Source organism: Lathyrus oleraceus, chromosome 3, assembly GCF_024323335.1.
Source record: "Lathyrus oleraceus cultivar Zhongwan6 chromosome 3, CAAS_Psat_ZW6_1.0, whole genome shotgun sequence".
NCBI lineage: Eukaryota > Viridiplantae > Streptophyta > Magnoliopsida > Fabales > Fabaceae > Lathyrus > Lathyrus oleraceus.
Genome location: NC_066581.1, coordinates 318,500,613 through 318,516,447, shown reverse-complemented (window position 1 = coordinate 318,516,447; position 15,835 = coordinate 318,500,613). Strand labels below are relative to the sequence as shown.

The 15,835-nt window shown below is 37.1% G+C and overlaps 1 protein-coding gene across 1 annotated transcript; it reads right to left on the bottom strand.

Moving 5' to 3' along the window:
* Positions 1-13,878: 13,878 nt before the first annotated feature.
* LOC127131060 (F-box/kelch-repeat protein At3g23880) lies at positions 13,879-15,087 on the bottom strand. The gene has a single exon (XM_051060001.1). The coding sequence runs from the start codon at positions 15,085-15,087 to the stop codon at positions 13,879-13,881; it is 1,209 nt and encodes a 402-aa protein (XP_050915958.1).
* Between the last annotated feature and the right edge of the window lie 748 nt (positions 15,088-15,835).

The following is a 15,835-nucleotide window of genomic DNA, read 5'->3' as shown; positions in this document are numbered from 1 at the left end:
TGTCATTTGTATGAACTTTAGCTAACCCCAACAACTTAGCATCCAAAACATCACGTATTCAATGATATCTCACATCAATGTGTTTGGACCTATTATAAAAAGTCAGATTCTTAACAAGATGAATGACACTTTGACTATCAACAAATAACACATATTTGTCTTAGACAAACCCAAGCTCTTGCAAAAATTTCTCCAACCACAGTAACTTTTTGCATGTTTCGGTAATGACAATGAACTCAACCTCTATAGTAGACAATATTACACACTTTTTCAATATGGACTGCCAGGCCACAACTCCCCTTGCAAATTTTATCATGTAGCATGCAGTGGACTTTCTGGAATCAATGTCTCCAGCCATATCAGAGTCAAGATACCCCATTATAGTAGGCTTATCTCCTCGAAAGCAAAGCCTCACATAAGTAGTACCGCGAAGATACCTTAAAATCCATTTTACAATATTTCAATACTCTCTACCTAGATTTGACAAAAATCTACTAACACTACCAACACCATTGTTACATCTGGTCTTGTACACACCATTACATACATCTAACTACCCACAACATATCCATAAGGAGCATGTTTCATATCAAACACTTCATATTCACTTGAAGGACTTTGATTAGAACTTAACTTGAAATGAGTAGCAAGAGGAGTGCTTACTGCCTTAGAACTTTTCATTTTGAATCTTTGCAGCACTCTTTCGACATAATGTTCTTGTAACTTCAAAGTTTCTTCTCTTTTCTGTCACACATGATTCTAATGCCAAGAATTTGTTTAGCTGCTCCCATGTCTTTCATTTGAAAAATGACTCTCCCAATTGCTTCTTTAATCTATTAATGTTAGAAATAAGTGTCCCTATAATAATCATATGATTAACATATAACAACAGAATAATGAAGTCATCGTTAGAAAATTTTCTAACAAAGACACAAAGATCTGAAGTAGTCTTGTGGTATCTTTGATCACACATAACAAACTCAAATATCTTGTACCACTTCCTTGGACCTTGCTTCAACCCATATAAACTTTTTCTCAATCTACACACATGATCTTCTTTTCCTTTAACTTGAAAACCATTGGGTTGTTTCATGTAGATCGCTTCCTCTAAATCACCATGAAGGAAAGTCATTTTCACATCTATTTGCTCAACCTCTAAATCAAGATTAGAAGCCAAACTCAACATGGTTCTAATTGATGACATCTTTACAATAGGTGAGAAAATATCATTAAAATCAACACCCTTTCTTTAACGGAAACCTTTCACCACTAATCTGACTTTATATCTTGAAGACTTAAAGTTGCTCTCATGTTTAACTCTATAAATCCACATGTTTTCCAAAGCCCTTTTTCCTTTAGGCAACTTCACTAAATCATAAGTGTGATTACCATGCATTGCATCTAACCACTTTTGATTTTCATCACTTTCAATGGCCTTTTGAAAACACTCAGGTTCACCCTCATCAGTCAAGATTAAATACTCATCAGAATTACACACTACGCCAAAAACTGGAATAGACAGCGCCCCTTAGAGGGCGCTTTATTACAAAAGCGCACTCTAAAGTAAAGAGAAAAAATAAGGAGCATACTATTGGAATAGACAGCGCACTTTAGAGGGCGCTTTTGTAACAAAGCGCACTCTAAAGTGAAGCGAAAAAATAATGAGGAAATGGAGGGACACCAATAGAGGACGCTTTATTGAAAGCGCCCTCTAAGGGTAACCTTAGAGGGCGCTTCTAAAAAAGCGCTCTCTATGTCCATGTACATTTCCAGTTTATAAGGCGCTTTTGGAAAGCCTTAGAGAGCGCTTTTAGAAGCGCCCTCTTAGGCCCCCTTTAGAGGGCGCTTTTGTAACTAAGCGCCCTCTAAAGTGAAGCCAAAAAAAAAATGGAGGGACAACAATAGAGGGCGCTTTTGTGAAAGCGCCCTCTAAGGTTACCCTTAGAGGGCGCTTTTGAAAAAGCGCTCTCTAAGTCCATGTACATTTCCAGTTTAGAAGGCGCTTTTGGAAAGCCTTAGAGAGCGCTTTCAGAAGCGCCCTCTTAGGCCCCCTTTAGAGGGCGCTTTTTTTAAAAAAGCGCCCTCTAAGGTCCCCTTTAGTAAACATTAAAATTATAACATATACTGCATGTCTCTTTATTTTCCCTCTCTATAAGCTATTTCGTTTACGTAACTGGGTTTTCTCTCAACTGCGATTACTCTCTACTGCGATTACTCTCGTCCTCCGTTCGTTCTCCCTCCCTCACCGTCATCGTCGCCGTTCGTTCTCCCTCCCTCACCGTTCACGTTCACTGCGTTAACCTCTTCCACCGTCACTGTTCACTTTCTTCTCCATCGTTACCGTCACCTTTAAGGTATTTCTCTTCTCCATCGTTACCGCTCACTTTCTTCATGTGTTTGATTAGGGCATTTTCTAAACTTAGTTTTTCATTTTGTGCATTATGTTGATTAATGTTGTTTAGGGCAAACTGAGTTTTTTATTTCTGATTGAAAACTGATATATTTGAAGTGTGTTTGAGCTTGTGCTTGGAAGTTTGATGATTATGGATGCAAGTTTGTTCATGTTCCAAACACCATAAGTTTGCATTGGTCTTTTGCATGCAGTAGGTGTGTGTGAGTAAATGTGTATGCAGTAAGTTTGTGCATGCAGTAAATGTGTTCACGTATTGAATCATTGTCTTACTTGGGTCTTATTGAATCATTTCTATATTACAGATAAAATGGCTAACCAAGACGATACCCATGCCGCGAATGAATCACGTAATAATGTTGAAAAAGAAATCAAACGAGGATTGACTGTTATGAAGTCAATCATTCGTGCAAGAGACAAGGGTGTAAAATTTGAAGTACATTGGAGTGCTGAAGACCAACTAATTGAGCCTAACGGTTCAATGTTGGCAAGTTACATTGGTTTCCTTGTTCGCCAACATATTCCGATTACATGTGATAATTGGAGAAGTCCGGACTTGAAGGTTGGCAAGGAAAAAATATGGTCGGAGATACAGGTACTTACCATATATTGTTATATGTTTTTTTTGTTGACTATTTGTTAACCATATATTGTTATAATATTACTTTATAATAACACACTCCATTTGTATGTTTTTTAGAGATCCTTTCACATCGATGAAAGCCGGCAAAAATATTGTATTCAATTGGCCGGAAAAAGACTCCGAGGATTTCGATCCTTTTTGTGCAACAAATTTCTCAAGGATGAGGAAGGAAAATTTGTTGAAGGAGAACGGCCAATGAAGTATGCCGAGATTATTTCAGCCGATGAATGGGATAACTTTGTCGCCAAACGAAGAAACGAAAAATTCCATGTAATGTCTATTAATTATGGTATTATACAATTGTTAAGTTACTTGGTTCTAATATGCCTTAAACTTTTTTATCCAGGAAGTAAGCGACATAAATAGGAAAAGGGCATCAAAACCCGCGTATCCGTACAAAAAAGGGCGTACGGGTTATGCACGGTTACAACAAAGAATTGTGAGTATATTCAAATGCTATGAGCTTATACATTGTCACAATATGTTATAATTGATGATCTTATAATCTAATTCAATGTGTAGCTAGCCGAGGAGAAAAGTGACGCAACATCTCTTCCGGACCACGTATTATGGAAGGTTGCTCGGGTTGGGAAGGATGGGGCTGTCGTTGAAGCGGTCCAAAATGTTTATGACGAATGTGTAAGTATATGTAACATTATTTCTTTAATTATATCGAAAATTTTGTTAGACATATAATTCATTTTTAATCTCCTCTAATAATATTTCAGGAGACTTTATCCCAAACCGTACCTTCAACCGAGGTCCAGGATTGCAGGAGCGTACTTAGTCGAGTACTAAATGTTCCTGAGTATTCCGGTCGTGTGAGGGCTAAGGGTTTTGGTGTGACTCCGTCGTCATTTTATAAAAAAACAAAAACAAAAAATCCTACCAACAAAGAGGTGATGGAGACCTTGGCGGAGTTAAGGGCACAAGTACTCCAACTGCAAAACGAGAATGCAAGGTATAGAGAGGAAAGGTGCGCTTCCGAGGCAAAAGATACTAGTGACCGAGCTAGTATCAATCATCAACCGAAATTTCCCGAGGTAATTATATATGTTATTATGAAATTAAAATAGCACTTTTTTACTTGACACATATACAAGTTAACAATAACATTTATTATTGGTTTAGGGCATTTCACCTTGTCAGCTGTATCTATCGTCACCAACTTATCGCATGGTTGGCAAGGGAAAAGTGCACAATACTTCGGGTGAATTACTTCACCATAATCCCCTCCCGGTGGGATTTATGAAAGTTTCGGTTGACCTCGTATTAGATACGGACGCCCGTCTACCATTACCCGACGTTGTTTCAGAGACAACGTTGATGCGAGATGCAGTCGGATCCTTTGTTGGTTGGCCGTCAGATCTAATTTTCCCTGATGCCGAGGTATATATGTTCTAAATGATTATGAATATTTAGAACTCACATTTCAATTCAGCTACAATTATGATATTTAATCAATCCTTATTACATGGTAATGTTAGACTCCTACAAGACCCACCCCTAAAACTGGTAAAGGGATTTCAAGACGCATCGAGTCGGTTGCATCTCAAAAAGAGGTACAAATATATATACCCATTGAATTATATACACAACGATTCTTTTGCATCACAAAAAGTAATGATTTATTTTATATGAATTTTTAGGTTCCCGGTCGAAAGTTGAAAAGCGATGGTAAGGATATTCCAACGAAGGATATTCCAACGAAGGATATTCCAACGAAGGATATTCCAACGACGGCCGGGACAAAATCTCAAATTATGATGCGTCTTGAGAAAATGGTGGAAGAGTCCGATATTATGGACGGGTCCATTCGTAGTATAGATTTTGATGAAGGTGTTTTCGGAAAATCTCATTTCGAAATAATTGGAAAGGAGGACATGCAACAACTTTTTGAGCACGACGAATTGGGCATCGCTATCATTCATACATACATATGGTACTCCGATCAATCTATAATTTACTTAGTTGAACAATTTATTTACACATTTCAATGAGTAGTCTAATATTTATTATGTTTCTATTTAAGGTTTATGTATGACAAATTGATGCGGGGAACTGAATTGTGTAACCGTTTCAATTTTATTGCTGCTTCCCGTGTCAACGCAACGTTAATATCGAAAAATCCAACATCCGTAAAGAATGATCTAGTCGATAGATTCATGGCGGCCGGCGATAATACTACACGCAGTTTGTATTTTTTACCGTTTAATTCTGGCAACGGGTTAGATTTTCTTTCTAATAATTTCATTCTAATCTATGTATATCTTTTACGTAGAAAATTTTCATTCATCTAAATTTTTGTTTTATTTTACAGTGGCCACTGGGTGTTGGTTGCTATGGATCTTTCGAGACTAATAGTGTATTATCTCGATTCGTTATCGGGTGATTGGAGTAAATATCCGGGTTTGAAGAAGACGGTTGACACGTAAGTGAAATTCCCCTAAATATTCGTGTGTATTTCTATATTTAATTATGTCTGTCAGATTGATCTCAATATACGTTTTTATTTTATTAGGGCAATAATAAAATTTAGATCGAAAAAGAATTACCGCATTAGGAAGGACATTACCTGGGTCAGAGTTCAGGTATATATTAAGTATCTTATTTTTGCTTATAATAGTGTTTGTTTTTTTGCTTATAATAGTGTTTGTAAGAAATTAACTATATATATATATTGTTTGTTTTTCTGTGTAGTGTCCTCAGCAAAATAATTCGGTCGATTGCGGATTTTTTGTATTGAGATTTATGAGAGATATCATTGCATTGAATCGTATAGACATCCCAAAAATGGTATGGAATAATAACTTAGGGTTTATTTTAATATTATCGGATAACTAATCTAATTTGTTACTAAATCATGAATATGTTTTATTCTCTTAATTGTAGTACTTTGAGGAATACAAATCTTACTCAAGAGCTCATTTGGATGAAATGAAGGATGAATTGTGTCAATTCATTGTTGATCAAAGAATCATATAGCTAGGTTGTATATTGTTGTACATATATGTATGGAATGTTGTTGTTGTATGCTGTTGTTGTATATATGTTATATATTGTTGTTGTACTTTTACTAAATCATGAATATGTTGTTGTATATTGTTGATCAAAGAATCATATATTAATGTTGTATATATGGAGGATTAATGTTGTATATAAATGGATTCATGTTGTATATATCAATGGATTAATGGTGTATAACATTGGATTAAAGGATGAAATCAATATGAATTTTACACTTTTGCAGCATGCGAACAGGTTACCAATTAAATATCCACTGTTTTTCAAACAAATTTTTTTAAAATAACTAACACTTTAGAGGGCGCTTTCTGTAGGAAGCGCCCTCTAAACACTTTACATTGAGAACTTTAGAGGGCGCTTTGTCCAGAAAGCGCCCTCTAAACACTTTACATTGACAACTTTAGAGGACGCTTTCTGCAGAAAGCGCCCTCTAAAGTGTTAGTTATTTTAAAAAAATAAGCGCCCTCTAAACACTTTACATTGACAACTTTAGAGGGCGCTTTTTCCAGAAAGCGCCCTCTAAGGTGTCCCTTTATGGACCACTCCAGAGGGCGCTTTTTTCATAAAGTGCACTATAATGTGGGCCTTTAGACAGCGCTTTCTCCAGGAAAACAAAGCGCTGTCTTTACCTATGCCAGCGCCAGATTAGAGGGCGCTTAAAAGCGCTGTTATAGGCCAAAATAAGCGCCCTCTTTTCCCTTATTTGGCGTAGTGACACCTTGTGGAAGATTGTCTCTGCCTGTTAGACCTCCTAAGTTGAACTTGAGATGATTCTGGAGCTTCACCAAGATTTTCATCATGTGACATATCTCCCTCCCCTTCACCATCATTAGTTGGAATGTTTACCCCATCTCCAAGTTGTTGATCATCAACATAATCATATGGCTCACCATTATCATCATCACCATCAATAGCATCCAGATTATGACTAGGTAACCAATCTGGATCAACATTAGACAAACTGATATCTTTCTTAGGTGTAGTCTTCTCTACCTTATAAATGTCTTAAATAGTTTGGTATTCCATGTATTGTAATTGTATCTCTGTGTGTCTAATATGATCACACATGGTGTATATTTATATGCAAATAGGGAATATACAATAGGAAATAATATCAATTACAGTTATGACTAATTGAATATCAATCAATACTAATTGATTGATAACATATTCTTAACACTCCCCCTCAAGCTGGATCGTATATATTGTATGATCCGAGCTTGTTACAAATATAATTCACTCGAGAACCCTTGAGAGACTTGGTAAACATATCAGCCAATTGATCTTCAGATTTTACGAATTCCGTGGTTATTTCTCCCGACAGTACCTTGTCTCTTACATAGTGACAATCTATTTCTATGTGCTTGGTCCGTTCATGGAAAACTGGATTGGACGCAATGTGGAGTGCCGCTTGATTGTCGCATATGAGTTTTGTGTTCTGAAGGTCACCGAACCTAAGTTCTGAGAGCAAATTCTTAAGCCAAGCAAGTTCTTTTGAGGCTGCTGCCATAGCCCGATATTCAGCTTCAGCACTAGGTAATGCAACTGTGTTTTGTTTCTTGCTTCTCCATGAGATCATATTTCCTCCAATAAGAACACAATATCCAGAAGTGGATCTCCTATCCGACGGTGATCCTGCCCAATCTGCATCTGAGTAACAAGTGATTTTAGCATCACCCTTATCTTCATATAATAGGCCTTTTCCTGGTGCATTCTTTATATATCTGAGAATCCGAATAACGGCATTCCAATGAGTATCACAAGGAGCATTAAGGAATTGACTCACAATACTCACTGCAAAAGTAATATCCGGTCTGGTGACGGTAAGATAATTGAGTCTACCCACTAGACGTCGATATCTTCCCGGGTCTTTCAACAACTCCCCCTGACCCGGAAGAAGCTTGACATTGGGATCCATAGGAGTATCAATCGGACGACAGTCAAGCATACCAGTTTCAGTTAGGATGTCTAATGCATACTCACATTGGTTAATTGCAATGCCTGATGAGGACTGTGCAACCTCAATACCTAAGAAGTATCTGAGTGGACCCAAATCTTTTGTCTGAAAGTTTTTGAAAAGATGAGTTTTGAGTCGCTGAATACCGTCTGTATCGTCTCCAATGATAACAATGTCATCAACATAAACCAGAAGAAAGATGTGTTGTCCGTTGGAAGAGTGAAGGAAGAAAACAGAATGATTTACTTCACATCTAGTCATACCAAACTGTATCAAGGCAGAGCTGAAGCGACCAAACCAAGCACGTGGAGATTGTTTTAGCCCATAAAGAGATCGATTGAGCCGACAAACAAATCTTGAATTACTAGGAATAGTAAAACCTGGAGGTTGATCCATATACACTTCCTCCTCCAATTCTCCGTGTAAGAATGCATTTTTAATATCCAACTGATGAAGCGACCAATGATTAGTAGCAGCCAACGCAAGGAAGAGACGGACTGAACTAATCTTGGCCACTGGAGAAAAGGTGTCACCATAATCAAGGCCAAATATTTGTGTGTATCCCTTGGCTACCAAACGAGCTTTAAAACGATCAATCTGACCATCTTGTCCAATTGTCACTGTATAAACCCATCGACAGCCCATGTAGTTTTATCTGGAGGTAAAGGAACAATGTCCCAAGTGTTATTTGAATGCAATGTGGTCATTTCTTCCACCATCGCCTGACGCCAATTGGGGTCAGTCATAGCTTCACCTGTAGACTTAGGAATAGACACAGAATCCAAAGCAGACACAAAAGAAACATAGGAAGTAGATAGACGGTCATAATTTAAAGCGCAGACATATTTAGGATTTGGATTATGAGATCGAATACCTTTTCGTAATGCTATTGGAAGGTCAAGTTCAGATGACGTAGCTGGAGGAACAATTGGAGTAGGAGATGGTGTTGGTGGATCAATATCATCTCTAACTGCCGATGGACGCGTTGTGCGTCGCTGATATACCTGCAAAGGAGGTTTAATGGGTGTGGGGATGACAGAAGGGATATCTTGATCATCTAAATTACAAATCTCATGGGAGGACGAAGAGGCAGAGAAAAAAGGAGAACCTTCAAAAAATGTTACATCGGAAGAGACAATGTACCGTTGAAGTTGAGGACAAAAACAACGATATCCCTTTTGTATACGTGAGTAGCCTAGAAAAATTCATTTGAGAGATTTAGCGGAAAGTTTGTCTTTACCTGGATTAAGATCATGAACAAAGCATGTGCAACCTGTAACACCCAGAATATTGTTAGATTAATTTAAATATTATTTTAATATAATTATTTGAAGGTAAAATGAATTATTAAATAATATTGGGAATTATTATTATTATTATAGATGTTATTTATTTTAATAATAATTAAATAAATAAAATAAATGGAATATGAAGAGTGGAAGGGTAAAAGTGGAAATGGATAAAAGAGGCCAAGGTGAGAACTCAGAGTGTTTTCACGTATTTTTGCCTCAGAGTCAGAGAAAGGGAGAAACGCTGAAGAGAAAGAGAAGGAAGAGGAAAAGGCCAAAGATTGCTCAGAACTTCCTTCAATCCAAAGAGGTAAGGGGTCTGAACCTTATTAAACGATAATATGCGAGCAAATTCATGATATATGTTGGATTGTTGATGGATTTTGGGGATTTTAGGGAGATTGGGAAAGTTTGGGATTTTGATGGAAATTCTCCGATCTGTGAGTTTTGTTGAGTTATATGCTTAGAAGCCCGCGCGTCCACTGTTTCTGCACTTAAAATCTTATTTATGCACATAACAGCCAAATGACGTTCGCCATTATGCCTTTGGCGTTCGCCATTTGGGCTTTTTTTCCAGAATAAGAGCGTTTAACGCTAATGGCGTTCGCCATTAGCCTAATGGCGTTCGCCATATCAGTTTGACGGACAGTTTTTCCAGAATAAGAGCGTTTAACGCTAATGGCGTTCGCCATTAGCCTAATGGTGTTCGCCATATCAGTTTGACGGACAGCTTTCGCGTTTTAAACTCCCAGATGTGATATCGTTGTAATGTTGTTGTTGTTTTGTTGAGTTGTATGTCATGCTATTAATGATGATGATAACATGACTATATGATGCTGTTGTTGCTATGTTGATTATGATGCATGTTTGGTGTGCATGCATTCATGAAAGGCCGATGCCTAGTGATGAACGGACTGAGTTCCAATGATGTTGTTGACTCCGGGCTTGTGGAGAGGCTTGGTTCCTTGCGGGGAACTCGGATTCTATGGTGATGAATCTGGGAGTGGTGATCCTGTAGTTGGTCACAAAATGGGTATACCGAGTCGTGTTGAGTCATGCATGGGTGTGTGCATTGCATTTGATATGTTGTTTTGTTGATGTTCATGAGTATGTTGATTATGATGATTATGATGAGCTGTGTTGGCATATGTGAAATATATTTATGTTTATATTTCTGTCGTTATATTATTATTTAATAATGTAATTCTCACCCCTTCTGCATGTGTTTATGTTCATCTATGATGAGCAATGTGCAGATAAAGAGGAGTAGCTATTGTTGAGGTTTGAAGAATAAGTGTAGAGTTATTCTACGGAGTCGAGTCAAATGCTCTGGTCATGTGACACCGGGGTTATGGGATTCGATAGATAATTGGTTATTATTTACGTTGTTTATGATGACTAATATGTTGAGATGCTTTGTTGAGATAATGTTGAAACATTATTATGAATTGTTATATGATGAATGATAATATTTGTGTTGTTGTCCGCTGCGAAGTTTTAATAAAATAAATAATATGTTTTATAATGTGATGCGATAAGTGTTATGTTGTAAGAAATGTAAACTCTTCTACATGTTGTACTCTGATAATCTATTTAAATATGTCGTTTGGATAGAAGGGTGTTACACAACCAAACACACGAAGGGGAATGGGGTAGAGATCGTTTTCCGGATTCAAGATAGAGTATGGAATCTGATCTTGAAGGACCGAGGAAGGCATTCGGTTGATAAGGTGACATGCGGTGAGGAGAGCATCACCCCAAAAACGAGAGGGTACATTGTGGTGAAGAAGAAGAGTCCGTGCAGTTTCAACTAAATGGCGATTCTTCCGTTCAGCAACACCGTTCTGTTGTGGTGTATAAGCACATGATGATTGGTGAATAATTCCCTGTAATGTTAAAAAAGATTGAAACTGGGATGACATATATTCACGAGCATTATCTGTGCGTAAAATTTTAATGGTAGTATTAAACTGGTTTTTAATTTCAGCATAAAACTCTTGGAATATACGGAAAACATCTGAACGATTTTTCATTAGAAATAACCAAGTGCATCGTGAGTAATCGTCGATGAACGTGACAAAGTAATAGTATCCTAAAGTAGACTTCACACGACTAGGACCCCAAATATCAGAGTGAACTAAAGTAAAAGGTGATGCAACACTTTTATTTACTCGTTGACAATAAGTACTACGAGTATGTTTGCCTAATTGACAGGACTGACACTCAAAAGAATAAAGCTTAGAAAGACTAGGAACTAAAAGACGCATTTTATTTTGACTAGGGTGACCCAAACGTTGATGTGTGAGTTCTTGAGAAGCAATAGAAGCACAGGCCACCGGTGGAGAAAGATGATATAATCCTCCAGCTTCACTCCCTGCTCCAATCGTCCGTCCTGTACGTCGATCCTGGATATGAACAGAATTAGCATTAAAAAGAACTGAACAATCAAGAGTACGAATAAGCTTGTGAACAGATATTAGATTAAAGGGACAACCAGGAATGTAAAGGACAGACTCTAAAGACAAGTTTGGAAGTGGATGTGTCTGACCAAGACCTTGAACTTTGGCTTTAGAACCATCCGCCACAGTGACAGAAGGCAAAGAATCAGAATAAGACAAATGAGATAAAAGAGATTTATTACCAGTCATATGATCAGATGCACCAGAGTCAAGGACCCAAGGACCAAGTAAAGGTGTAGAGACAAAAGCTACAGGATTACCCGACTGAGCAGCAGCGGCAGATGATGATTTTTGATGGGTTGCTTTGTATTGGAGGAAATCATTGTAATCAGCGGCGGGAATAGTGACATCTTTAGTGAACATGATGGAATCGGTATCTCCCATGATATTTGATGGCTCGGAATGAAAAACCGAGAGCAGATCTGGAAAAACGGCGACGGCTGGGGGCAGCGGATGCGCGGTTGATTGTCCGGCGCGTGAGATTCACGTGCGATGAAGGAGAGACGTGTGCGGACGCGTGCGGCGACGGAAGGCAGTGAATCTGGCCGATCTGTAGAAGACGATTCCGGCGTATAGGAATCTCGCCAAAAAGTCGACAGGAGCGGCGGAGACGGCGGCGGCGCTGTGGGTGGCCGGAAAAAAAGAAAAAAAAATATTTTTATTTTGTGGAAGACAGTAGGTCAACCAGCTCTAGATACCATATTGTAATTGTATCTCTGTGTGTCTAATATGATCACACATGGTGTATATTTATATGCAAATAGGGAATATACAATAGGAAATAATATCAATTACAGTTATGACTAATTGAATATCAATCAATACTAATTGATTGATAACATATTCTTAACACCATGAACACTACATCGTGGCTTCAGATAAGCTTCTTCCCTACAAGATCATACAACCGGTAATCAAACTCATCTTGTCTATAGTCGATGAAGATACATTGTTTTATTTTTGCATCCAACTTGGATCTTTCATCCATTGGGATATCTCTCAAATTATCATACTTGACATTCTTTCCAAACCAAAAATTTTCTGAGACTTCATTGTTCAAAGCAACAGTATAGTGAGATTAAGAACATGCACTATTGTGTAAAGTGTCTCGTCCCAATAATTATTGGCAACTTAGCTTCAGAGAACATACACCTTATTCTCTCAATTAGTGTATAATTCATCCTCTCAGTTAAACCATTCAATTGAGGAGTTTTAGTAGGAGTCTTTTCATGTGCAATACCATGCTTCTTGCAATAAGAATCAAATAGTCCACAATACTCTCCACCATTGTCTGAACGAACACATTTTAGTTTCTTGACTGTCTATCTCTCAACCAAAGCATGAAATTCTTTGAACTTTTCCCACACTTGGTCTTTTATCTTAAAGGCATAAACCTATAGTTTTTTGGAACAGTCATTAATAAAGGTAACAAAATAAAGTACACCACTAAAGGACTTTACCTCTAATGGACCACAAACATCAGACAGTGACATATTTTATGGATTTTCAATTAAAACCTGTGAATTTCAGTTCCCTTCAGCCCAAGTTGGTCTCCCAGATGGAATTGAAAACATCAAAGATGCTACTTCCCGTTTTGGAATTGCATTCGTAAGAAGAGAAGAGATTGCAAAGGTTCTGACAATATTGATGAGTAGGATTCAGTTACGAGGGTTTGTTAGAATTCTGTTAACTTTCTGATATATAAATACATCAACTCAAAATTTAAACTATTAGCACAATCACATTCAAAATGAATATTACACAAATTGTATATAAGATCATAAATATAGAGCATTATCAAACATTGAAATTAACACAAGAAGAAACTTCTAAAACATGAAAACAAACATCAGTATTTTTAAGTCAAATAGGTGAGCAAACATTTGCGCATAAACTGATATACGAACCTCAAAGTAATACAAATCCAACTCATCATAAAACAAAATGACAAAATAACATCTAACAGGACAAATTCTATTAAGTAAAACCAACTGATTGTCTCATCGATCATCATCGTTCTATGGTATCAAATGCTTCTTCTCATCTTATCTTCAACTATCTCTCCATTTTCACTTTCATCAGTGAGAAACTTAATTTCAACCAACAGCAACCAAGCTTTCTATGTAAACATTTACTTGAGATGACCAAACTCTGCCGTCATAAACTTTAATTTTCTCTATTTTTTTATCTCTCAAGTTATATACCAGAGCATGGTGGCCAAATCCTTTGGCAAATATCACAATATCATCATTTTTATAAAGGTACACCATTTGATAACCATCATCAAAGTAAATCATATTAAGGTTTCTTTGACTAATCTTAAATAATTGAGTCCAAGAGTCTTGAACTGCATAGTCCTTCATCTGCCATAAAACAAACTCATTTTCTTTAGAAATATAGGAAAAACACAGACTTTCCATCAAAACCTTAAGAACTGGCCGAGTAAATGGAACCTCAACAAAACCTTGAGGCAACAACAACATATTGTATGTCTCTCCTGAAAGATCAAGCGAAATAATTACAAATTGTTCAACACGATTAATATACGTGTCCTTATAAAAAGGATGAAAATACTTGTGAATAGCCAACCAGTTAAGAGTGCCACTCACATGCACACCATTAGAATCAACCCAGTTAAGAGGAATCACAGGAAAACTTTGAATATTTCTCCAACAACTACCACCCAACGTAAAAACTTTAACCTCACTAGCATTGTACTCTAGTTCAACATGAAACGCTACAACCTTGTAAGTTTTTGTTGAATCATCAAACCCAAACGCGAACCTAAAAGAGTTTAAATGAACGTAGCTCTGATCTATAGGAGTGCTATAAATAAATGACCCTAATTTTTTAGATACTTTTCTAGTAGAAGGGTTCCAGAAATAGATTGAGTAGTCCTGGTACGTGACATTGTGTGCCATATAGAAAGATTTGGCATACAAGCAGATCAACCCGTTGTAGGAACCAACGATATAGCAACCCTTCAAATAATGAAGATCTTCTCCGTCAATAGTGATGGATGGAATTTCAAGTGAACCATGCAAAGGGAAGGGTATGAGAGTATAAGCGTTAACGTGTCCCCATGTTAATATGAAGTGTTGTTTCTGTGATGACTTGTTAAGATGCTTATATACAAACTTGGGATCGGAGATGAAAGTATTCCAGTACTTACTCACGCATTTGAATCGCGTGATGGTTTTAACGGGAAGAAAGGATAAGATTTCTGCGATGAGTTCGCCAGGAATGAAAGTCGGCCGCAAGGATGGAGTGGATTGAGGTTGCTTCTTAATCAGACAAATATCCATCCGAACAGTGCTAGCTTAAGCTGAAAAATAAGCACAAGCCCTATCAGTAGAACACAAATGCTCTTGTTCTAAGTTCTAACCTTCTATGGTGTTCTTTCTACGTTGTGAAAAGATAACATTATATAATTATGATATTGCTGGAATTGATTGTCTGTTAACCATGTTGCAAGAGATGTTAAATTTATAGACTAAATGCTGCGAAGAATGAGCACTTATTTTGTTATTGTATTTGAATTGATTGTTAACCATGTAGCAAGAGATGTTAAATTTGACTTGTTACTTGGCCTTTGGAAATTGCAATCGCAAGAATGATGGGTAAGACCAATCATTCTTTAAAGTCAAGCTTTAACGTTGTGCAGGCCAAAACATATATTTTAACAGAATGATGCGTGTTATTTTCGAGCCATATCCATAATAATTCAATTACTCTTTCATCAACTGGGCAAGCTTTAAGCATTATAAATTCCCACCTCCCTAATCCATACTATTTTGTTCCGGTCCTTAAATCTAATCAGAAGTAACCATTGATCATTTACTCTTTCTCTAATAGGGACGACTTTCCACCATCCGCCCCCACACCCACTTGTAAAAAATATAATCTTTTAACCTTCTATGGTGTACTTTCTACCTTGTAAAATGTAACAATATATAAGTTTTATATTTTTAGGGTTAAGTTAGTTACAATTTTTTTTAGTTAGATTCTAAAAATATCCTATTATACTTGATATATTTAAATTTTAATCATAAT

What these genes read in the sequence shown, in the direction of transcription:
- LOC127131060 (XM_051060001.1), bottom strand. Translation starts at nt 15,087, where the DNA reads ATGGATATTTGTCTGATTAAGAAGCAACCTCAATCCACTCCATCCTTG.